This window comes from Phyllostomus hastatus, unplaced genomic scaffold, assembly GCF_019186645.2.
Source record: "Phyllostomus hastatus isolate PE091 unplaced genomic scaffold, TTU_PhHast_1.1 phas_scaffold_501, whole genome shotgun sequence".
NCBI classification, from domain to species: Eukaryota; Metazoa; Chordata; class Mammalia; order Chiroptera; family Phyllostomidae; genus Phyllostomus; species Phyllostomus hastatus.
Window position 1 is genome coordinate 11,572,378 of NW_025334033.1, and position 26,249 is coordinate 11,598,626.

The window sequence follows — 26,249 nt, forward strand, 5'->3', positions numbered from 1 at the left end:
ATTTTTGTTTGAGTAACAAGGATCGCCAAACTCTGGGTTAAAGACATGTGCTCAGGATTCTTTGGCATCAGGGGTGTTTAAAGTCCATCTCATAAGGTAACTCACCACAACCGATGTGTAGGATACTATCCTGTGTCCCTTGGAATTTCACAGAGGCAGGACACAGCAGCAATACATTTTTCCCATGGTACTTATGTTTAGGAAAGGAAGCAATGAGTCCATTCTATATCTGTTTCCCGGTTCTACATAGGTGCTTTAAAAAATGCATTACTGATGTACGCTGCTTTTATGCTAATGAGGAACCTCGACAATTTGCAGAGAGCTAGGACTACTGTTATTTGGGTCTGGTTTTCTGGAATAGTTTAAAACCATTAGTCACAAGGTCTGTGAGGGCAGAAAATGGTCTTGTTTACACTGTACTCCCCGGGCTCAGCACCGTGTTCAATAGGCAGCTGTCGGAGGGACAAAGGAACAGGGTCCACACCTCCTTCTTTTCTGGCTACTTCCAGTTAGTGTAACATCTTGGCAGAGTTCTCCCTTCGCAGGAAGGTGGGCAGAGCCATGCGGAGGGCATCCTGGCCTCCCTCGACTCCCAGCTCTCACCTTCAGTCTGGGCTGTGGGTCATGCAGTTAATGGACCCACTAAGAGCCAGTCCTCCCATCAGCTCCACGTGGATAATCTGTGCTGACATTCTGCTCTCTGGCTTCTTCTGATCTGGGTTCCCACGAGGCTGGCAACTCATTATAGCCACTCAACGTGGTTAAGAGGTCCTTCTCACATTACACGGCCCACCGCGGCTCTGCTTCACAGGGAAGCAAAGGCAAAAGAGGAAATTGCATGGAAACAACTGGGTTTCCAGGCTGTTGCCTGTGGAGGTGGAGGCGGCCCATCTGATCGGAGCACTCAGGAACTTTAAACCAGGAGAGGAACACAGCAGATGTATGGGACACGGTGCACAGTCAGCCTAGATATTCCACTGAGAGGTTTAAGTAAATAAACAAAGAAAGTTAGAACGGAAGAGGAATGACTGGTGAGGTCCATTATCGGCAGAAGCTAGATGGAGCTGAAGGACAAAAAGGTTATTCCGCTTGGCAAGAGCTCGGGAGAGAGCTGAGGACAGGAGTGAGGCTGGAGGAGAGTAGGAGGGAGGTGGGAAGGAAGTGGAAAGCGGGCACAACTTGTCCAAGAGATTTTAAGGGTCTGGTAGAGAAATCTTGAAAGGATCCCAAGAATATGGTGATGGCCAGAGTTACCGCTGGCATCCGTCTGCCTAAATCTGGGTCCTAGAATCTCTCAGCAAACTGATAATATGGCTTCAGGGATGAGGGATCAGGAGAAGAGGAAAAAGACTCAGAGAGGGGAGTTTGCTCCTGTCTTTGAGTGAATGGGTGGGCCAGTGTGGCAGAATATTCAGACTCCAGAGGCTAGAAAGGGTACCTCCACTTGAAAGGTGAGGCTGAGAGCAGGCTGAGGCCCTGGGCCTGCGCCAGGAACAGGGGAGGGGGTGACGGGAAGCCGGAGTGCCTGGACCCCACAGAGACCCCGGCAGAGCAAGCAGTGAGGGGATGGATGTGAGTGCTGGGTTCAGCATGTCTGGTGCCCCCGGGAGGAGGTTTATTTCATAGCCTTGCACTCTCGGGGAGCTGGGATCTTACCTTCCATCTCTACCATGAATCAGTAGACCTAGGATGACAATTCTTTACGGGCTCATTTCCCCACAGCTCTCAAGAACTCTTTCAAGCCTATCTGCTCTCCTTAACCCCTCCATAAAAATGTAGAGTCACAAAAATTTAGAGGCTCTCGGTTATGAATTCAACATGGAATCTTAGAAACCACATAGGCCCTGACTGGTGTAGCTCAGTGGGTTGTGCATTGTCCTGGGAACCAAAAGGTCACCGGTTCAATTCCTGGTCAGGGCACATGCCTAGGTTGTGGGCCAGGTCCTTTGTTGGGAGTATGCAAGAGGCAACCAATTTATGTTTCTCTCATGCATCAATGTCTCTCTCCCCCTCTCTCTAAAAATAAATAAATAAAATTTAAAAAAAATTACAGAGAAATCACATAGGCTCTGGGTCAGACAGGTCTGGGGTGGCGGCAGGCTTTGCTACCTGCCTTGGGCAAGTTACATAACCTGTCCGACACTTCATTTACGAATCCAGAGAATGGATCATAGAATCGTGGACACTCATTTTATTTGTGGTAAGGATTAAACAGCATGTGTGAAGCTCAGAGCTTAGTGCCTGCTGCAACTCAGCACTCAATATCCACCAGCCAAAAGACTCAGGCTCGTGCTCAGGGCGCTCGGAGCCCGGCACGCAGCGGCCACCCCAGGAGAGCTCACTCTTCCCCATTTCCTCATCACCTCTACACACTCCCCGACTCTCCTCAAGCACACGCTGACCCAACTTAAAAATAATGAACAGGACACACTTGCCCTTTGTTCTTCAGGTGCCACTCTCCTTGGGAGATGAAGAGATCTTAGGCTAACTGCCCTTTCATCTTAAGGAGAGACAGCTCAGCCCCAAATAATAAACAAATAAACACCCAAAAGCCCCTTTACAGAAACAGTCCAACAGCACACAGTGAGTGGACACCTACAGCGTGTGAGGACATGTCGCTGGTTGGTGTCAGAGCGCTTTTTAGAGTCTCACCCTGTGGTCCAGAGCTCAGGGCAGTGATTATGTCAAGACAGTGGAGAGTTTATAGGGTGAGGGGCTGACCTCAACACTACTTTCTAAATACCGATGATGCTCAACACTCTGCTGAGCAAGAGTAACGAAATGTCAGCCAAGCAGGGCAGGGCTTGTCAGAGTAAGAGATGCAGTTCTTCTGAGTCTTTCCTCAAATTCATGTGTTTAGCATAGAACCTAAATGGGACTCGGAGACGCAATGGCTCAGAGCAGTGACTTTTAACCCGAGTGCTGCAAGAAGTTTTAAAACATGCAATACCTGACTATTATTTAGTCAGGGGCACTGACCTCTTTTCTCTGGGATTGTCAAATAAAAAATGACAACAGCCAACACAACAATAGCTGTTGGGTGTGAATGAATCAAAATCATACCTATTTTTTTGTCAGATCAGCAAAAAACATAATGTATTTTTTGGTGTGCAGTAGAATTTTAGTAATTAGTTTATGTGTGCCACGAGATGAAAAATGTCGAGAATTGCTGGCTCAGAGCATCGAAGAATGTGGTGAGGGGCACCCGTTCGTTCATCGCCTGCGGCCCTGGCCGCCGCTGCGAGGCTGCACCCTCGGAGGCTTCCTCCGAGGTCCCCTGCTGGCAACAGAGACGAAGCCCATGTTTGGAGCTGTGAAGAAAATTAGTGCACCCATGAAAGGGGGCCCTCTGGGGCTCATGGTGCTCGTGTTTTTGGAGGTTGGTAGGCAAGACTGAGTGGTAGGCAGGGGTGCAGGGCAGGGAGACATCGAGGCCTGAATGCCTCTGTGTACTGCCCCACTTTCACGGGGACGGGCGCCAGAGAGTGCATCCCCACAGAAAGCAAAGGCTGACGGGCGGAGCTGTAGAAACTGCAGGTGTCTGCCAGTGGGCCACCTGGGCAAGTGGAGGGGGAGCACGGCACTGCGGACCACCAACTCGCCCACTCATCACTCCTTCAGCAGGTGTTTACTAAACATCCACCGCATTCTGGCCCCATGCAGTTCCACGGGGTGTCGTAACGAATGAGATCACGTCTGCGCCCTCATGGGACTTATATTTTTGCAGGGCACATGGACAACCACAGATGGTGTCATAAGTGCTGTGGCAGGGGTAATGCAGGGCACACGGGATACACAGGAGGGCCCCTCATTCAGGGTGGGGGTGAGGGAAGACTTCTGGAAGAAATGAAAGTCTAAGCTAAGACCTTATTGTGCAAGAAGGAGTTAGCCAGAAGAAAAGTGTGGAGTGTGGGGAATTGAGGAAAGGAAGAAATATTCCAGGCAGGGGGACCTGTACAGGTGAAGGCTCTGAAAAGAGGGAAGAACACCATGTCTGAAAGCCACAGAGAGTCTGACTGGGCCACAGCAGGGAGGAGACGGGCCGGAGGAGGTGAAGCTGGAAAGGTGAGTAGGGGCCCGGGCATAACGGACGAGTTCCTCCCTCTGTCAGGACAACACAGTCCTGTCAATGCCTGGGTCTGCCGAGCGGCCTGTACCGCGTAGCACAGAGTAGGAATCGCAGGATGTGTAAGAACCTGAAAGGCCTGTGCACTCTGGCCCCCTCTTCCCTCCCAGATAGGGGTGGTGTGGCACCTCAGGTGAGGCTCCTCCTAACCAGAACAATGTGGTTTGGCCCATTCACTAGAAAGTGGGCAGGAGAGGTTCAGCCTGTGACCTGGGCGCGGGGATCACAATGCTAGCCTGGCTGCTTTTCTGCCTCCAACTGGACAACTTTGGTCAAATCATTTCAGCTCTCCAGGCTGCCACTTCAGCATCTGTGAAACAGTGTGCACACTAGGTGAGCTCTGCTAATGTGTCTTCCAGGTCCCATAATATGATCTGAAGAGGTGACTCCCCACAGCAGGGTCTGGCTGGTCCCTGACTCCTGCGGCTAAGCTCTGAACATGAGTGGCCATTCAAAGCTTCTGGCTTACTGATCAACCCTCTCCTCCATTTGTGCATTGAATGGTGACTTACCCGCTGCTTATCTGGGTCCACAAAGCGGATCCCAAAATAGTCTTTCTCAAGTAGGTTCAGGTGGTGGCAAAGAAGGTCAAACAGGTACTGGCCTTTAGCATCTCTCTGCAAAGAAAGAAAGCTCCATTGAGAAATGAGAGTGCTTCTCCAGTGGAACTGTGTGTTGATGGTCATTAAAAATCATAACAGCCGTGTGAGGACAGGAAAGGGGCACCTGTCCACAACTATGTCCTCTGTATTGTGATACATTAGATATTCTCTGGAATTCTGAGGCTTTAGCACCTGAAAGGAGTCTAAGAACCCTTCCTTCCACAGAAATGTCAGGCAAGTCAGAGGAGAGTTAGGGAGCCCAGCTCTGGTCTCTGATGCACAAAGCTTTCCTAGGAAATGTCAGTGTGGAATACATCACATGCAGCTGCTCTGACTCTAAAGTACATCTGAAATCCATTCACTTCTCTCCATGCCCATTACCACGCCGCAGGTCAGCCACCACCACCTCTCAGCTGGACCGCGGCCGGAGCCTTCCAACCAGTTCTCTCCTCTCACCCTCTCTCCACACAGTGACCACAATTTACTCTTTTTTTGCTAAGTAAGTAATATAGGCACCTAGTAAGATATTCAAACATACAAAACAATACACTATGAAGTCTCCCTTCTACCCTAAGTTACTTTGTGCCTCAGTTCCTCCCCAAAGGATCAACACACTGTACCGGGCTCTTATGTATCCTCAGTGTGGTCTTACACTGTAGGCAACCCTGTGTGCACACATGCCTCCTCTTTTAAAAACACCCCAGCAGCACCTTTAGTACTGTATTCTATTTCCTGGGCCTTTCCCCATTTAGGGTTTCTTGCAAACCCTTCTGTAGCAGTATATATGTATAAGCCTCAGTTTTGTTTCATTTTTTTAAAGATTTTATTTATTTATTTTTAGAGAGAGGGGAAGGGAAGGAGAAAGAGGGGGAGAAAAACATCAGTGTGTGGTTGCCTCTTGCATGCCCCCTACTAGGATCTGGTCCACAACCCAGGCATGTGCCCTGACTGGAAATCGAACCAGTGATCCTTTGGTTCGCAGGCCTGCACTCAATCCACTGAGCTACACCAGCCAGGGCTAAGCCTCAGTTTTTAACCGCTGCATGCCACTGCATTGAACCTAAATTTATTTACCTGGCTCCACATTAATGGAATTTGTTTCTGACCTTCCATACAAACCATGTGGTGGTGAGCACACGATCATCTTTAATCACATCACCACTCCTGCTTCTTAACACTGTCAGTGGCTTTCCGTTGCTCTCAGAATACAGTGCAAACTCTGATCATGTCCTCCACAGACCTCCATGACCTAGCCTCTGCCTTTTCTCCCAACGTCTCCCGAATTATTCTCTTCACTCTCTGGCCACGCCTCTGTTTCTGAGCGCACGAAGGCTTTTCTGCCTCTGCATCTCTGTATTCCCTCTGGCCAGCACCCTCTTCCACCAGCTCTCCTCAAGGCCACTCCTGTCCTTGAGGTCTCAGCTCAAATGTCCTCTCTGCAGAGGGGCCCTCCCCTATAGAACATCCTTGCCCAGTTACTTTCTACCTCATTTGTCCTGTTCACTTCCTTCCCAGCACTGGCAGTAATCTGTAACTACCTTGTTGACTTTTACTTATTTATGCATTGTCTCCTCCCTTCCTAGGCTTTAATTTTCCTGAGGGCAGGAGCCCTGCCCTAGAACTTAGCACAGGGCCTGGCAGGTAGGTCCTCAATAATTACTTGTTCAGCAAATGAATGACTGAATGAATAGAAGGTAAAGGGTTAGCTAAAAGGTTTCACAAAATGTGAGGAAATGATGCCATTTCTAAATCCATAACCTTCTCCTTCAGGGACCTGCCTGCATATCTGGGATGAGCTGGGAAGAGAATGACTTGCAGGAAACTGTCAGAACATCTGGAGCTCTGCAAGGCTTCGCTCCGTGGGCCTGTCTCCAGTGGTCTCTGCAGCTGAGATACTCCTCTCTGGTGGCTCTGTGTCTAATTCTGCATTCAAATCAAGGTTGTCCTATAAGATCCAAAATATCTCATCTGTGCCAAGACCAAGGCCATAGGTAACTGCAGAAGGGCCTGGCCCTGCTCCACGAAAGGTTTACACCTCACCTCTGCCCTTTCTGCTGGCTCACCCTATGCTATACAAGGAGAACTGGGGCAGGATATCGAATCTCTCAGCAAATATCTTAACAGCTTATCCTTGAAGGATAGGAGGATGGGTAGTGGACAGATCATGCAGGCACCCCCACCGTCCCGGTGGCCCCACACTCCCTCCCACAACATAATCCTGAGGCCGTGTGCCCCTTCTCCCCACCACTCCACCCCTACCCCTTTGTTTCCCACCAGAAAGAGCTACTTTCAGGACAGAGGCTTGCTAGGAGTCACGGTGGGACTTCTGGGTGGTGGGCCACACACCAGGTCTTTCAAAGGGTTCCATCACCAACTGCTGTTTTGGGCAGGGCTGCCAACTGTGTCCTCACCCATGCCCCCCGAGTGTGGGAAAAGCTTTAACTCATTTTTAAGGTTCTTCAGGAAGCAGGAGAACTATGTTTAACTCTACCCCAAGAGGCACGTCTTGTGCAGTTATCTTTCTCAGAGCAACTGAAATGCAATATTAAGAGACGATTGCATGTTGTGAATATTTTTCTCTATAGATTTTACTTTGTACCAAGCTGGCTCCTACACTGTGACCAGCTGGGGTGAGTTAATGGCTGAAGAAGTTTGCTTCTAGACACACAACAACCATATTAGCAGAAGTGTGGGGCAGGCATGGGGAAAACGTGCTTCTGTGATGGAAATCACATAGGCTTTTTGTAAGAATCATGTCTCCCATAAAAACAACTCATTCTCACGGGCTGGCAGCTCAAACACACTTGTAGGGCTCCTAGCTGGTAAGAAATTTGGCAGGTCCAACCTGAATTCTCCCACCTCACAGGGAGAAAAACAATCAAGGCTTCTATAACTCTTTAGGTAGTTACATATATATTAAAAAAGACAAATCCCAGTACATATTCCCTATATCAATAAAAAAAAGAATTTTTTTGTTATTTTTCAGCATCTGGTGGAACCGCTGTTCCCCACCATGAAGTCACGGTTCCCCCCGGGTTCCCATTCACCAGTGGTAGACGCATCACCACTCTGAGAGAAAAGGCTCCTGTGTGGACTACTGAGGAGAAGCACCTTCCTTTGCTGGTTCTCCAAAGCTGGAGAGTGGGAGGTGAGGGGAGTGGTGAGAAAGGGAGGAACAGAGCTTCTGTGTATGGCAGAGCTCCATGAAGTTTAAATTCCCAGCAGAAACACAAAGGCAGCATCAACTCACACCCTGCCTCTCGAGTGGAGTACTCACGTCTGTGGCTGGTGGTGTGGCCTAACGCAGCCGTTGGGGGCAGGTCACAGTCACCTGAGCCATCACGGGGGCCTCCCTATGACGAGCTGCTGGAAGGGGCGAGGGTTTAGGATATTTAAACTTCCTGGCCTTGTGGGTCCCCTTGCACGTCCAGAGGCTGGCAGTATCTCATAACTTCCTGCCTGTGGCCTTCCTGTCCTAAGTTTGGGTCTTTCTGGAATATTCTGTGGCATCCAACCTCTTTCCGTTGGATGGCAAAGTCCAGTGAGTTCTATCTTCTTTCCCTTTGCCTGCAGTTGCCCTGCACTGTGGCTCACACATTGCCATGTGCTGAATGCTGTGCCATTGATTACTGAGGAGAAACGGGCACTCGTATTGACAGGTAATAATTGTCTGGTCACACCGTCAGGGCTCCGGCCTGAGGATGTTTATCTTCAGGACAAGGCAGCTGAGGCAGGCTGCCCAAACCCAGCTAAACCTCTGAGCTTATTCTCTTCCTAAAGTCATTGTTGGGTCAAAATAACTTATTAAGCACCCATTAAAAAATAAATTTGTACTTTATGAACCACAATAGTACCCACATATAAAGATATGAAAATAGTGCATATAAAGCAACTGTGAGAATAATAGTGTGTATAATTCACCTCTCCATACAGTGCACGGATGATCCATGGGCCTAAGAATCATTCTGTAACTCTGAGGTTAGGAGAATTCACATCCTTGCTCCTCCCTGGAGTGCCTGGTTCTGGTTCTCTATGGTTTGTCTATTCTTTGGGGAAGGGACCGAGGCAGCAAGCAGCAAGCAGGCTTGGGCCAGTGACCCAACCTCGTTAGTCAAGGTTAATTGCATTTTCTGCCTCCTAATCAACACTCTTGGGCTGGAGAGCACTTTTGCTTAAACCTATCATGGGGTCAATCCCAGGGACACTGGCAGGGTGCGTCCCCATCAGAGGGGCTAATGTGTAGGAAGTCCCCACTCACTGGGCCTTCCCTTATTCAATCTGACTTACCTGTGAGGCAGGCCAATTTTAAGAGCAAACTATGTGAATCTTGAAGAGGCCAAGAGTAAGCCCTCCTTTCTCAGCTCTTGGGCCACCTGCTGTTAAAAGGAGAGCTGGCCCTCGTTCCCAGGCCTGGCTGTAGACGAGGCAATGGTGGGACGGAGGGCAGGAGACTGTGATCACCTGCTGTGCAGAAGTACAGGAGTCCAGAGGTGGAGAAAGGCCTGGCCAGGATGGCGGTACATGGAAGAGGGGGCAAATGGTGTTCTCAGAGGGACCAGGTACTAGGGGTGGTGTGGCATCTCAGCCTCTGTTGTAGTTTAACTTTCTATTTAAATTTCCTGTAGGCCAAGACTCCTTTGCTTTCCTTATCAGTGTCCTCCAAGGGCACGTGAGTGCTGATATCTGCCAGTTCAGGAGCAGATGCTGTATAAAGCACTTTAATGTCACAGAGGAACAGCCATATTAGCTCATCTGCTCAGGGCCGTGGTGAGTAAGCTGAGTGGAGAGGTGTGAATCAATTACTACTGTGGACACAGAGGCAGTCCTACCTCTGTGTTCATGCCCCACACCCAGTCCAGCTTCCCCAGGCAGAGGGAGGGTAAGGGGCACTGATGCTAACAGCAGGGCCCCAGATTTCTTAACAGCAGCAGCTTCCATACTAATCTACATTTTCTTTGATGGGAGGGAACCCTTGCTGAGCTCCTGGCCCAGGAGCCCACTTTTCTTGCTTGGTCCCAAACCAAGACAGTCTGTCTAGGAACTGCTGAAGCTGCAGCTGAAAAGCTCACTCTGGGATGGAAGATGGAAGTTCATTCCAAGGAGAAATGCGGCCATGCTATCTTCCACAGCAGGCTGTCCCAAGTCCCCTCTGCTCCCTACTCTCAGAGGAGATGGGCCCCGGAACTCCGGCTGGAAGGACGGAGCCCATGCAGGTACTTGGTATCTAGGCTATAGGACCAGGTGGCTGGTGGGGGAGAGGTCCGGCCCCAGTGGAGGGCAGTGGGAGTTCAGAGGGAGAGGGGAGCAGTGCTCACCCAGATTCCCGCAGACACTGGCCTCACCCAGACCTTAATAAAGACAGCAACCTCTTGCGCCAATACTCCGCATTATACATGCAAATTGAAGGAGTCGGATGATTTTCATGATGCAAACAGATATCTGTAGGTTCAGATGCAAGGCGTGGGGCCTCAGAGAGCCCTGTTGGCAGTCCTTGCTGGGGTCAGAGAACCGGCTTAGTGCATCGCCACATTGCACGCAGAGGATGAGCACATGGGGCAGGGAAACTCTGCCAGCCTGCATGCACACAAGTAAATGTCATGGGAGGGAGGACTAAGTGCTCTGTCAGCACAGATGGCCCCAACCAGACTCAACAAGGGCAATTAAGACCCTCTGAACAGAATCTTCAACCCTGCTGTTGTAGCTGGTAAGAGCAGGGCTAATGAGAGGGCTAGACTTAGTGAGATATCAATGATGGCGCTTCAAGAGCCAAAGCACCCTCATTCCTCTATGAACTCCTTGTATCTGGTAAAGCGTCTGGAAAGCAAAAAACCTGAACTGGGCCTGAAGAAAAGCAAACTGGTCCCTATTTCCCAGGCGAGGCCACTTTTACAGTAAGGTGACTCTTGGAAGCCTCACTGTTTCTTCCTATTGATTGAATATATTTTGGTTGTATTCTTCCAGCCAGTGCTAAATATCTCAGTGCACTAGTCATGTTACAGCTGCAGAATTACTGAAAACTAAGCCAGGCTTGTTAGGAAAAAACTCATTACTTTGTATTTGTGAGAAGTGCATAGTTCCCTTTCTCTCTCTCTCACACACACAACCCTCTCATACAATCATTGCTTCAGATAACTTGAGAAGAGAGTCCAGAATTTTGTGGTAAATAGACTTCTTGCTCCCAGTTAATTTTACTGCCTTCTTTTCTCCCCCAAAGAGCAAGTGCACATGTCATTTGGCAAACCCGGGAATTTCTGGAGTTGTAAGGAGTGGCCTTGGCCAGAGGAATTTGGCAAGCTCAGCATCCTCACTGTTTCTCACAACCCTAGTCCCCCAGCTTGCCTCCCCCTGAGCAGAAAGCTGTTTACTGGTCACCACCAACAAATGGGATAGATTCTGGGCTGGACACATCCTGTAAATGAAAGAGGCTGGGACTTTTGAGTCCTGGTGCGATCTCCTTTTCAACTGCCCTGTTAGGCCCCTCATGTCTCCTAGAAGTTGGGTGGAAGCAAAGAGAGCAGAGAGAGCACAGGCTCTGAGGAGCCGAAGGCATTAGGGATGAGCACCGGGGCTGGAGGCGCGGCCCTGCCCTGCCTCCTCTTAGCGTGCAACCGACTGCGGACCTGAGCAGACACAGATTAAGGTAACAGACTTTCATCTGTCTGAGCTTCTGTTTCCTTATGTATACAGCAAGACTAATCCTACGTCTCTCAAACCACTACTTACTGTGAGGTCAAAACAAAACACACAAAATAACGTAAAAACCAGTGTATTTTTTCTACCAACATCCTCTGCCTGCTGTGACCACCTCCCTTAGGCTGAAGGAACTTGAACACGACAAGGCTGTAGCAGTGAGACTGTGCACTCGTGGGACAGAAGCGAGTCCTCTCTAGACAAGAACACTTGGGTGGGTTCCGGTGTATGTCCGCCTGCTCTGTGTCCCCAAGCTTACGGGGAAGACCGCCATTTAGAAATCTGCCCTACAGGGCTCGCACAGAACAGACTGGCATCTTCTCCAAACCCCAAGCTGATCTTCCTCATACCAGGTTGGAAGAGTAGAAAATATTAAATATATGTTCTCAAACTAACCACCTCAGAGACTTGGCAGCTTCTACTTAGCACCACAGAGACAAAGGCAGATTCTTATGAGATTCTCTTGACACACTCCTAACACTCCAGAAGGAAGACCAAGTGAGGTGGAGGATGAGATACAACACAGTTCCAACAGACACTATACCTTTTAATGCCTTGGCATTTAGAAAAAGAAAAATGCATTTGGCAAAATGTATTTCATGAAATTAACCCAGAGCTTCAATCTCTCTCAAAAAGCATAATTGGTTCTCTCTGGTGTTACAGTTAACGGGAGCCAGCTGTAGTCTCAGATTCCACTCTCAGGAATCCTTAGGCTACTGCCCGTACTATTGGCGGACAGAGGAGGGGGGATGGACAAGTAGGGTCATGGCTCTCTGATGGGAGTCCTAAGTTCCCCAGAGCTCACCCAAGTTACTTGTAGCTGTTGGCATCCCTACCTAGGACCAGACAGGTCATTCTCATTGCTGCTCCCGAGAAGCACCGCCAGAGCCTCCCTTGAAAAATCTCTCATCATAGCAGATAGCACTCTGAGGTAGGGTCCAAGAGCCCGACTCTTGTTCTGTGGTCCCACTTAATGGTAAAAGCCACCATTACAAACACGTCTCTTCCCAGCACAAGCAGAAACAACCTCACTAGAGCAACGAAACTGAGAGTCCCTGGAGAGGAGTGAGACAGTTGGGGCCAGGAGCCAAACAGATGGTGGAGAGATGGTTTAGTGTTCCAATGCTGAGGCCTGGGAAAGCGGTAGAACAATTCCCACATTTCCCAACAGTGGCACTCTGTCCCAGTGGTGGAGGAGGATAGAGTGGGGAGGCAAGGTAGCAGGCAGATGGCTAGCTCCCTTGGAAGGAGAGTTTCCTTAATAGACAACACATTCAGAACTGGACTGCGCTCTGGACCAGTGGTTCTCAAACTTGAGTCTGCACCAGCATCACCGGGAGGGCTGATCAAACACAGAATGCTGGGTCTCTCTCCTAGAGTTTCTGGTTTAGTGGATCTGGGGTGGGCCTGGTAATCTGCATTTCTAACAAGTTCCAAGGTGATGCTGATGCAGATGGTGTGGGGGTCAAAGGACTAGACCAACCCTTCTCCAGCACCTGTTGGTAACTGTCAGCTCTTGGAGCACAGACTGCTGGGATAGAAGGAGGAGAATGGACATCTGAACACCACCACAGTGCAGCTTTGTCGGCACAGTTCTCTCCTTTACCCAGCTGCCATGTTTTCACATACCAGGAATACCAACTTCAGAGCATTAGGGTTGTCAGTTAAATACCATAGAGAGACTCCGCTCCCTCCTGCCAGGTTTTCAGGCTCTGCCTTTCGTGACAGTGGGCAGATGCACAATTCTGGCTGTAAAGTACAAGTATTCAATTACCATTCACTTTCAGGGGTGAAGTAGCTCAATACTCACTGTGCTTTTGACATGGACTAGATCATCAGAAAGTAAAGCTAACAGTTATCATCAAACCTAATTCAGAGAAAGAGCTTCCTTCACACCTCAGTTCTGCTCTCAGTGGCAGGGATTCTGTTCCAGAACATTTCCTTTCCTGGCCTCTGGGGAACTCTTGTCCAGGAGGTGGGTTGGGAGCTGCCTAGACCTCTACCTGCTCTTGCCTTTTCCCTGCATCTGTCCTCTTTCAGCTTCTCAGTCAGGTTTCCGTCTCAGCTGTTATGACCAGCCTTCTCCTTCCTCCTTCTCTTGTGGGTGGGAAGTGCATGGGTACAGGACAGGTGCCCCGAGGATGTCCTTTTGAGGAAAAAAGTCTGTGCTCAGCTTTGCGCAGGGAGTTTGGGGCAGGAGGAAAGTGATGGGAGTCAGGAAAGGCAAATTCTGATTTTAATCTCTTGAGTAAGTCATTTCCCTCCATGAGCCTCAGTTTCCCTCTATGTAGACGATCTCACATCCTGTTACGTGCCCAAACTCTCTGAGTCTGTTATTAGTTGACCAGAGTAATAACCCTCCATGTCCATCTTCTCTTAAATGATGACAAAAAAAATCTTTTTAAAAGAGTAGGTAGCTTTACAAGGTAGATATTTATCAAGACATTTATTGGGGTTTAATTAATTAAAAAGCTCAGGGCCACTGCTCAAAGTAAATACAGAAAGCAACTAAACAATTCATTCAATACTAGAAAGTGCCTGCAGCAGGCCTGAGACAGTGAAGACTGTTATGCGAAACTGTTATTCTGCTAGGAGTCTGGTCAGTTTTACATTCCACTGTGAGCGATGGGAAAATCCCGTTAGGTCATCCAGTGCCTGCCTCCAGCCTCGCACAGCGAGGACTGTCCAGGATCTTCTCAGAATGCATCCTGAGGCTCTACCTCCCCCTGTCCCCCACAGGTCCACGGTTTCCGAGACTGCAACCCAGGTGGCAGTGGGGCTCCTGAATTTCTATTTGGAAGGGCCTTAGGGGTGGGGGATAGAATGAAGTTTTATTGGCATGGTCCTGTGTATAAGATTGAGAACTCTTCAACTGTCCAATAAAGGGACAGGGAATGACACAGATGAGAAGGGGCTGATACAGGAGCTGATAAAGTGTCCCTTCACCTCATCCTGCACTAGCCTAAACTTGTTTCAAGGCAGAGTTCCCGAACCTTGTAAAAGTTAAGGATGAGTGCCCTCTGGCCCCTGAACTGGTTCGTTTCCTGAGGGTTTTCCCAGACATAATACTTCAGTGGCTGAGCAGCAACAGGTGCCTGTTGGTCTTCAAATAATTCATTACACCTGCTTAATTATATTGACGTGACTCTCATAGCCAAGTTCTTTTTAGAGAGTTGATGTGGGAATCATACAGTTTGAAACTGTATGACCCAATGTGCACAGGAGGGTGGGGCAGGGCTGACTAGATCCCCAGGGCACCAGGTAAAACCACGGTCGAGGCCCTACAGTGAGATGAAGGGCAGAGGGGCAAGACTTGGCCTGAGAGCAGAGGGTGAGAGCAGGAGAGGCAAGAGCCTTGAGCTCAGCAGTTGTCCCCGAGGCCTCTGGCACATCCCTGTCACCTCTGTGCCTTTGCAAGGCAAGGCCACCAAGACCAAGAGTCCCCTGAATGCTGTAGTTGGTCCTCTGCATCTGTGGATTCAACCGTGGGAACAGTATTTTTGATCTGTAGCTGGGAATGAGAAAATACTGAAAAAGCTTTTCATTTATTTTTTTCAAAGATTTTATTTATTTTTTTTTATAGAGGGGGAAGGGAGGGAGAAAGAGAGGGAGAGAAACATCAATATGTGGTTGCTTCTCGTACATCTCCTACTGGGGACCTAGCTCCCAACCCAGGCATGTACCCTGACTGGGAATGGAACTGGCGACCCTTTGGTTCACAGACTGGCACTCAATCCACTAAGCCATACCAACCAGGGTCGAAAATACTGTTTTTGATCCTTGGTTGGTTGAATCTGCAGATGAGAAACATGCGAATATGAAAAGCCAACTGTATCTACTGGAAAAAAACCCCCACATATTAAGTGGGCCCACATAGTTCAATCCTGTGTTGTTCAAGGGTCAACTGTGTATCTATCTACCAAGGGCCGCCCTTGGGCAAGGCACCGCCTGTGTGTTCTCAGGGATGCAGGGACATGGGATTTAGAGACATGTGAAAAGTGACTTAGGGAAATCCTGCCTCTTTTCTCTCATCTCGTAACACATAACTGTCCTACTGCTGCCCCTGCTGTGTTCATGTCCACTTCCCTCTCCATCACCTGGACAGATGGAAGTGTACCCAGTGTTTGCACTCGTGACACATGTGAGCCTTGTACTTCCTGAGGAGCAGCTGTCCATTAACTACTAAATGACAAGACCAGGCTACTAGCTGAAGATTAGCACTAGCTAATCTGGTGAGTCCTCCCTCCTGGGTCTTCAATTACTGATACCCAGTGAGCTCGGAGTTGGAAGGAACAGAGAAGAATCATGCTGGGGTAAGACTGTTCCTGGAGCTGGACTTCCTGTCCACAGCAGTCTAGAAATTCATTTCAGGATGGGTCTCCCAGGCAGTATCTTTTGTTTAGTCTGCTGTACTTGAGTGGGACAGGGTCTCCCAGCCTCAATGTCACTGCGTGCCAGGAAGGTGCCCACAGTGGAGCCCAGCTAGAGAATAAGCAGTTAGGTTGTTCTGACACCCACACAGTCACGGGAAACAAAAACGTGGCTCTGCTTCTAGGAAGGTCTCTAGCTGGGTCCTTGGCACTGGATGGGGAACGAGAAGTTCAATACTGGAAAAGACCAATCATTACATCTGCTTAATTATATTGATGTGAATCTCACAGCCAAGTTCTTTTTAGAGAGTTGATGTTGGAAAAATACTTTCATGTTTCTGAGCTCATGTAGAACAGGATTTAGGATGTTTTTAACTTCTGGGAATTATCAAATTGCCTTCCTATGGGCAAATTCCACATGTCTCTAGGGATATTCTCTTTCCTTTACAGTTTTTTTTTTTCTGATGCTTTGCCTGTCTTTCTAAAATATTCCCTGACACCTGGTCAAGATGCCACAGGATATTCTTTGGGCTTCGGCACCTCAGAAAATGGGTAATGAACACAGGATTGGATACCTGCCTTATCACTTGTCATAGGCCAGGTTCCTCAGGAAGTAAACCCTGGGATGGAGTTCAGCATGCAGGATATTTTTTGGGTGTGCTCTTAGGATCAACACCCACCCAAAGGAGTGGAGGAAAGCTGGAACGGGCAGAGGGAGAAGCTGAGCTATAATGCAGGCCTAGTGTCGAGTTGGATGAACCATGGGAAGCTCCAGAGCTCAAATGATTTGAGTAGTTTCAGAGTAGTTTCAAGTTGAGCCAAAATCTCCAGGCTATTTACATCCCTGCCTGAAGCACTCACTGGATAAGGACCTGCCAATGGCACCCCCACAAGGGGGATTGGGTGGGCCCTACTAGTCTATCACATCACTCTTGACTCAAACTCCAAATCATAACTACTATTTCTTAAGAGCCTACCATGTGCAAAGCATTCTACAAGCATGACCTCTAATGCTAACCACAATTCCATGAAAATGTTTCTATTCATCCCATTTTACAAAAGAGGAAACTAAGGATTAGTGGAACTGAATGACATGCCTAAGACCACCACACAACTGGTATGTGAAACTCAAACCCAGGCCTGCCTTTCCCAAAGTTCACACTCTTTTCATTATGCTAAACCCCCATCCTTTGATGTTCTCATATGGCCCCTGCATAAGCAACCTAGAGGTCCATTCTTCTACACAGTTTTGGGTTGGGTTTACAATCCTCTGACTATGTGTCTAATTGTATAGAGCAAAAGCTAGTTTTACCTGGGCCCTTTGCTTGAATTCTTCATCTCTCTTAGACCTGGGCACTACTGGCCTCAGAAAACCACTCCCGCTGGGGAGAAGCCCAGATGCGGAGCTTCCCTAGAGGGCACCCCAGGAGAAATCTTCAAACCCTAACAGGAAACCAGTGACTCAGTCAACAATACTTGAAGATAATGAATAAGAACTGGCATATTTCTTCTTGTTTTTTTTCTTTTAGATTTTTTGGGATCAGAACATTTCTAAATCTCCATATCCCAGAGATTAGAGATCAGCTGGTAACCAATCCCAAACCTCCTGCACTGAGGCAGGAGCTGGGTGCAACACAAGTACCCTTTCTATACCCCCAAAGGCTGTCATCAATCTTGTTCTCCCTTTGTGGACTCCAGACAGCCCTAATCTTCAACAGGACACGTGTAGGCCAGAAGAAGTCATTGGCTCAACTCAAGAAAAGCTGCAGCCTCAGTAAAATGATACAGCAATGGCAAGTCTATTTGCCTCTGTGGGTCTTTCTCCCCGGGTAGAGAGTCTCATATGTTGTTATCTGGGCTGTTCTTTTCAATTCGTCAAAGATGCTTACTTAGGAATGCAAGTGACATCTGTCCTGGCAAATGGCCCAGTTAGCAGAATAGGCTCTGGAGCAGCCTCCACATTGCATTGAAATCCTCTCTGCACTTCAAGTAAGAATTCTTTTGAGGCCCTATTACTTATACCTACTCTCCCTGCCCAGGAAGACTCCAGAGATGAATGATGAGATGATTCCCTTAATTTTCCATTAACTAGAGGTGAACATTATTTTTGGGTAGGGAAGAACTGTCTCACAAATGACAATGGGATGATGTAAGTCATCGTGGAGGTATGTACAAGGTACAGGGATAGTCTGGTGGAATGAGACTAGGAGAAAGACCTCACAAAGGAGATGATTTGCAAATCGAGTCTTGAAGGAGGTGTAGAAGCCTGCCAGCCTAAGAGCAGGCGAACAGCAGAGGCAACAGCGTGTGCGCAGCAGGGCATGTTCCAGGAATTTCAACTCATGGCCCTGGTGTAGGGTAAGGGCTGCAGCAGGAGATCACTGTGGAGAGGCAGACAAGGACCAGGTGGTGAATGGGCATGGATGGCTCGCTAAGAACTTCATTCTTTAGGTGATGGCCAGGGGTGGAATGACTTTAAGTGGAAATAAGACTTGAACAGATTTCATGTTGGTGGAGGGGATTAGAAGATAGTTAAGGGAGGCCAGTTGGAAAATCACTATAACAATCCAAGTGACCTCTGATGGGTGTCCAAACTAAGATAACAGCAATGAAACTAAAATGTGAGGGACTAAAGAAATATTTTAAGTGGCAGAATAAGGGGTGTTCAAGTGACTCATTTGAAGAGGGATGTGAATGAGAGAAGTAGGAATGTAGGACAATTTCCATAATTTCAATTCAGCAAGGAGGCTGGAAGAATAGGTTGAAAAACTATCTTTAAATTGAGTGTTATCACGGTGACTTTGGTGAATGGGTCATTAATTCTTTCAAGGCTCTTTCCAATTAATTAAGGAAATAATTAAGATTTCTTAGATTAGTCATTTCATTGATTTACTTTTAGAGTACACTGTTTTGGCAAATTTTGTGTTTTAAAAAATGTTTGTTACATTTCTTTCTTGTCCATACCACAACTGAATTCAGTTATTGAAGCACATAAATTATGTTTGTATAAATGGAGATGTGTACAGTTCTTTAAAGCACATTTCAGATATTCTCCTCTGAGCTTCCATAGCATTCTGGGCATATCCTCCCTCTTAACATGTTGTAATTGTCATGGAGACAAGGTGGGTGGGACAGGGCCCTCGTCTTTCCCCTTTTGGTGTGCCTAATCCTCGAACCATAGTGGGCATTCGAGAAATGAATCTTGACTGAATAAAAGCAGCACGGTATCCCTAACAAATCCTATTTCAGGTGCTCTTTTCCAGACTGGTCAGTGGAACTGAAAACTAATTCTGCACAAAAAAACTGTGGGGATCCTCCCATTGACCCAGCAGCTGGGTCTCAGCACTGAACTTCCAGTTGTGTACTCGTGGTCACTTTCACACTGAGAACAGTCAGTTCCGGGCACAGGAAGTACAATATATCTGAAGATTTAACCCATCAGCAGCAGCTATGGAGGCAATATTTTTTCAACTCTAAGATTCTGACTCAAAAAAAAAAAAAAACATCGAGAGAATTTCTGGCACTCATATTTATATCGTTAAATTAGCCATGAAAGCTGCAAAATGTTTTCGATTTAAGTTGACTCTCAGAAGTTTCATTTGCATTTTCTCTAACTCAATGATATTGTTGGAAAAAGCCAGGATTGCTAATACAAGGGTGGAGGGAGAGGGTATTTCATCTTTGGTTCTTCTGAGTTGAATTAAATATTTTAAATTAATCAGCTCTGTCATTAGGGGATTTGTCCATATGCTCTTTACAAATTATAGTTGCTAGGAATTTATAATTTAAGAATTTATGAAGGTCAAGAATATGGAGTTCCAACTAATACCTGAAATAACAGCCTCAAAGACAAGCATCCCTCATTCATATCTGTCCTCCCTCTTCCAGCGCAGTCTAGTATGAGGGCTGTTTTTGAGACTAGACATTTCCAAATGCAGCAACACTGAAACTCAGTATGAGTTTTAACAACTTGCTTTTTAAAGTCCACGGAGCTTTGACCATCTAAGTTTAGGTCTGCTTAATATGGAGTGGCTTTGCTTTAAGAAACAGATTTTGTCAAAGGCTTTAATAACTCTTTTCTCCCCAAACTTTGTTTAACCTTACTCATTTGGACCAATGGAAGGTGAGAAGGGACAGTAAAGGGCCAGGTTACTCAGTGATGTCTTAATTTTAAATGTTTACAATGAAATGAAACTTCTGTTGCTTCCAATGGCAACATACACAAAAGTTAAAATACACATGAGTCATGAGTACTTAGGTGTTCATAATCATAACACACAATATATTTTCATGAATAACAGTGTTCCATAAGATAGAGTGTGAGTACTTTGATGTTTAAGGATTAATTAGTTCCAGAACTTGAAGTTCTGGATATTCTATAACATGTTTTATTCACTTCTGTACTGGAATAGTATCTTCCTAAAATTCATGTCTACTTGAAAGATCAGAATGTGACATTATTTGAAAATAAGGTGTTTGCAGAGGTAATTAGTTAAGATGATTAAATGGGCCCTAATGCCAGTGGATTAAGTCCTTATAAGAAGGGCAAGTGGAGAAAGACACACAGACAAAAGAGCCATGTGCAGGTGGGGACCCGGATTGGAATGACGCAGGCACAAGTCAGGGAGTGCCGAGGAACCCTAGAAGCTCAGAAGAGGAAAGGAAGGGTTCTTCTTCAGAGCCTTCAGGAGGAGCATAGCCCTGTTGACACCTTGATTTCAAACTTCCAGTCTCCAGATCTGTGCAAAAATAAATTTCTGTTGTTTTAAGCCACTCAGTTTGTGATTATTTATTATAGCAACCCTAAGAAATTAATACAACTCCCTTTCAGAGCAAAAGTACCACCATGTATATGGCTATCCTTTTAAAAGTGAATGGAGCCTTATGTTATTTAATATTTTCATGGACAGCATGCCATCAAATAACATCATTTCCTTATAATGTAGCTGAGAAAAAAGAACTGACTCCTGTCCAGGACCACTGTCTCGGTGGCGCGTGCACACCCTCCCCGTGTCTGCAGGGGTTTCTCTGCATACTCCCGTTCCCTCCCACGTCCCGGGATGTGTGTGCGAGGTTAACTGGCATGTCGACATTGTCCCAGTCCAGTGAGTGTGGGTGGGTGTGAGCGTGCCCCATGATGGAAAAATGTCCTGCCCAGGGTTGGTTCCTGCCTTGCACCCTGAGCTACCACCAGGATAGGCCTTGAACCAAGAATTCTAGTTTCATCATTACAAAAAGGTGATGTTACTTAGAAAAGATGTAAACATTGTTCAACAGTCTCGATTCTTTCAGGCTTACCTGGGCTCCCCAGTGCCTGTCCCAGGCCTAGTTCAGGGTCAGCCGGAGATCTGGACAAATTTATGTATAGAATTTGGGGCTCTCTTGTCTGCCTGTCTCCTTTCTGGGGCTTCCCCTCTCACTTTCCAGATGCTGTGGTTGTCCCAAACTCGGACTTCTGTGGGTTTGATATTAACTGTAGGTTTGGTGAGTTTTAACTGCCTTACCAGACGCCAGATGAGATGTGCCCTCAAGCTAAAAGCCATAAAGGAATGGGCAGCTCACCCACTGCCACCTCCTTCTCCAAGAGCAGACCCTCCTTCAGTTCCTGTCTGCTTCTGAATCCTGGTCCAGTGATGTGAGGTGGGTGCTTTTTGTTTTTTACATTTTGTAGAGCATTACAGTTATTTGTGGAGAATTGGTTCAACAGGAAGTGCTAGGCCATTACAGAAAGTAGAAACCTCCTTCACTAAAAATTTTGATGCCATTTTTTTAAAAGAAATTTTTTTCCGGAACTCAAAGAACTAGCTAAGAGTACTGAACAAAAGCCAAAGTCCATAGTCAGTTGTAAGCAGGGGGAACTCATTTAAATTACTACCCAGGAAGTCTCAATTTAGTTTTTCAAAAATAGGAATTTATGTTTACCTGTTACTTAGAATATTGGTATGAATGAAAGAGGGTGCTGGAACCGGAGGCTTTTTATGCCTGCCACACTCCCGCTCTGTGCCATTGTGAGGACACTGACACAACGAAGTCACATTCGACTGCATGCACGCACAAGCACATGCGTCCAACCCCAGGCACACTGAATGAAGGGTGACACAACCTTTGTGCAAGTGCTCAGGGACTGGGAGAAGCAGTACACAGCATGATGGGCAGAGAAACTTTCCCTCAAATTACTTTCGAAACATCTTTCCCAAAGTCTCACTTCCTCAGGCAGCTACCCAAATCACTCCTCCTCAAAGGTCTCCCTCTTCCAGTCCCATGCAGTCCCCTAGCACTAGTCCTATCCCCTCCCTCCCTCCCTCTCTCCCAGCTCTTGACTGCTGCAAATGTGCAGCTCTATCCAGTTCTCTGCTCATCACAACAAAGGCAGAATTTTTTCCCCCATAGTGATGGGGTGTGTGTGTGCATGTGTATGTAGCATGATCATAAATACTTATAATAGTTTTTCTTGTCATAGTTATATATTCATTATACATGTGGAAATAACAGGAAGGAAAGGGATGTGTTTCAGGATGGCAGAGTCTGAACTAACTATGCGCCAGGGCTTTATTTACACACATTATTTCTAATCCTCTCCACTTTTCAGACACGGAACTTCAGGCTCAGATCCACTGTTAATTCTCTTTCCGTCCCAGCACCCAGGCTCTGGGACATCTCTGACATATTAAAGTAAAATGCAATAGTAAACATGACAGGTGTGTCTGGGAGTCCTGGGGGAGGGGGGGAGCAGAGGTTGGATTGTCTTGTGCTCAAGAGGGAAGGGATGAAGGCTGGGGTGCTTGAGGGAAAAGTTTAAAAATAAGAGCCCTGCTAGATGGAGCAGGGGTCTCCAGTATGGCAGGGGGTCTCAGACTCATCTTGTTCTTTTCTTTCCCCTTGCTCTCCGCATGGTGGCCACATGACCTCCTCTCTGTCCCTCAAACACACCCAGCTCATTTGGAAAGACAGAGAAACTGAACAATAGCTCCATTAATTTATTTACTAAAGCTAATTACAAGAGATACTGTCTTGGCCAAAAAGTCTGTTTAGTTTTTTTCTGTAAAATGAAAGACACATTTTTCATTTTCACCAATAACTATTGATTTGCATATTCTGAGTATGTCAGCTGTTCACTGCTATTGGCTTCTAGTGGGTAGAGGCTGGGGGTGCTGCTAAACATCTTCCAATGCAAAAGACAGCCCCAAGGCAAAGAATTATTTGGCCAAAATGTCAATAGTACCAAGAAACTTTGCAAACAATTTTTGTCACATTTGGTCACAGTACCTTCTCTGCATGTTTGGTCACTGCACAAATCTTTTTTTTCCCTTGCATTTCAGTTGTGTCTTTACTTTCTTGAAATAATAAAGCATAATATGCTGAAAATGTTGTGTATTTTCTCCCACCTTCAATGTTAAAATGTCTGCACAAAAATTCACCAATTTTAATGATTTTAAAAAATGCACGCTGATATGACAGCTGTCGCAATACAATCTAACAAACTGCTTCAAGTAAAGTAAAAGACAACTGAGCACTACCAATACCATTGTATGGGAAAAACTAAATGAACTTTTTGGCCAAACCAATACTTTGGAAGTCTCATAGGCAATTTCAGTCTTTCAAACACTGTATGATACCAATTCAAATAGTAAACCACTTCTCTTGTTTCATTATAAGCTAAAAAGTATAAGCTTTTAAATTGCCACTTTGTCAGTTTTGGGTAAATTGGCCTGGAAAGGGAAAAAAAAAGTTCTTTTCCATATCTGTAGAATTGACTGCTTTTAAAGTTATCATTTGAGTTGAATTTAAGGATTAGTGGTACTTAAGTGACTTCTGCTTCATTGTATGATATCCTTTAAAATCTCAATTTCCTGGCATGGTGTCTTGAATGACTCATTTTAAGCAAGCATCACACAGGGACGGCTGCTGGATGTTTACCTTGGATCAGAGAGTGTGTGTGGAGGATATTGGCTACGAAATATAGGAGTGGTAGATTACCAAATGCCATGCATGGCTACAAAAATTTCTATTTATACTGTGTTCCAAACTCCATGTTTTTAGAAGCTATCATCTCAATATCATGCTGATAACCTTGAGTTAAGCAAAAATTGACAATAAAAACTGTCTTCCTACCAAGTTTAGGTGCTGTTTTATAAAAAAATCCACATAAAATTTGAAATTTAGATTTTAACATGATGGTTTTATGATCCCGGGTTTTAAGGTGGCTTCAAGAAATAAGAAGGCATGAAAAACAAAAGGAAGAATGAAACAACGATGACAGAAGATGGAGAAGGAGGAAGGGAGTGAGTAGGTCGAACTGCTGACAGTGATTCAGAAAGGCAAAAGGAGGAGCAACATCACCACCGGGGAGAAAGCACAGCTGCACAGCATGTCTCCCAGAAAACGCAGAGTCCTCGGAGACTTTAAGTCTTGATATGTTCAATTTTCTTGTTACTGAGGCAGATACAGCTGGGGTCCTTGAAAATTAAGAGAGTGACCCTGGCCAGGTAATCCAGTTGGTTGGAGCATCATCCCAACATGCCAAGGTTGCATGTTCAATCCCCAGCCAGGGCACATACAAGAACCAGCCAATGAATACATACACAAGTGGAACAACAAATCAATGTTTCTCTTTCTCTCTCAAAAATCAATAAATTAAAAAAAAGAAAAATCAAGATAGCTCAAACCCTACTATATTTCAAACACCTCTAGTACTAAAAAGCTTTACTCCAGCTGTTAGCAAAAGCTAACAAGTGGGCAAGCTGAGGATTTTTAAATAGCTCTCCTTGGGCTTCATTCTCCCACCAGTGAAGGTGTCAAGTGTGGGGAGGGGTGGAAAGGGAAGGAGAGAGGAAGCTAATGCTGACTGAGTGATAACTGTGTCAGGCACTGCGTTAAGCATTTCCCATGTATTCTTTAATCTCCACAGCAACTTATGAAACAGGTACTATGATAACAGTTTTCCCACCTGTTAAATGAGTTCATCATACTCATTTAACAGGTGGGAAAACTAAGCACAGAGAAGGGAGGTAACTTGTGTATTATCATACAGTAAGTAATGAAGCTGAGAATTGGATCCAGGTGGTTTAACTAAAAACTCTGAATACATAATCACTGTACCCTGTGGTATTTTCCAAAATAACCCCAATAACCAAGTTGACAGGATAAAAGGGATTGGAAGTGTACCGGGCTATAACACCTGGCTGCTGCCGGGAGCTCTGTTAGGGTACCATGGTGGAAGCCCTGAGTCCTCCTCCGTGGTAATTTCTGACAGCACCATTATTTTTAAGTGAGGGGGAAAATGCATCTGAAGCTATCTTTTCTTCTAAATTCATAAATAAATAAGTTAAAGACTTAAAAATGTTTGAATTTTTGACATATTTACTTCAATATATTGAGATTTCTACCAAATGTCAAATACTCCTTGAGGACAACATTTCAGTAATTCGGTGATAGCATCATGTAGCAATTTTGAACCCAACTTCTAAAGTGGTTTGCACAAAGAGGGTGTAGTTTTTTTTTTTAAAGTATGCATAACACCCACATCCCCCAATACTCTCTCTATATATGGAAGATATCTTCAAGCCATAGTCCATTTTTTGCAGGCTCTATTTATATGCAACTGGTTCTAAGAATTCTCAGAAAAGGACAGGCCCGACACTGTCCCCCCACACGCATGCCTCGGAGCAACAGTCTTCACACCTTTTTCAGGCATGACCCACTTCAAGGGTTAAGACTCTGTAATGAGTCACTTGTATATTTTCTAAGGACCTTCAGGGTTGCAAATGGGATAACATGAAAATAACCAAAGGTTCAGGGTCAGCCACCTTAGTCTCTCTCTTTCCTATTTGCCATCTGTCCACAGATCATTACGTTCAAATCACAGTTTTATGAATAAAATGAGAGAACTTGGAGATCTCCTCTTGGGACACATTTTCCTCACCATACCAGCCCAGACCAGCAGCTAGCAGGGTTAGGGCTCCATTAGTCAGTAGGCAAAGCCACAGGAAAGAACTCCATGGGCTCACAGATGGAGGCACCACAGACACTGAGCTTACGTCAGTGCCTGTGTGGATGACTCAGAAAGGAAGGCCTTGCAAAGCACCTCACAAAGCTCCTGATACCCCCAAAATGACTGCCAGCTCCTTACTCCCTGCCTTCCTCTCAGTCCACCTAGTGCCATTTACTCACTGTCCATGGGAGTCCCTTTACACAATGGGCTTTCCATCCCTCTCCTAAATCAGCCCCAAGGCCTTCCTAACCTTCTATGCAGTACCATGACTATTCTATTTCCTACTAGACTGTCAGCTCCATTCTGGTAAGGACAACATCCAGTTCTCCTTTCTCAACCTCTTGGAGCCTTGCTCATAGATGCTCAACACATACTGAACACGTGCTGCGTACTGAGACTGAAACCAGTCTCTGAAAACTGAGAAGTCAGGGGCAGCTCAGTGGAAACCACAGGGTTGGACAGGCACCATA

General features: G+C 46.3%; 1 protein-coding gene across 3 annotated transcripts in view; it reads right to left on the reverse strand.

The window, feature by feature from the left end:
• Positions 1-26,249, reverse strand: part of FRMD5 (FERM domain containing 5) — a 287,226-nt gene that overhangs the window by 39,066 nt on the left and 221,911 nt on the right. For all 3 annotated transcript variants that reach the window (XM_045823690.1, XM_045823692.1, XM_045823689.1), the window contains exon 2: positions 4,639-4,743. In XM_045823690.1, coding sequence (XP_045679646.1) covers positions 4,639-4,743 — 105 coding nt within the window. The remainder of the gene's footprint in view (positions 1-4,638; positions 4,744-26,249) is intronic.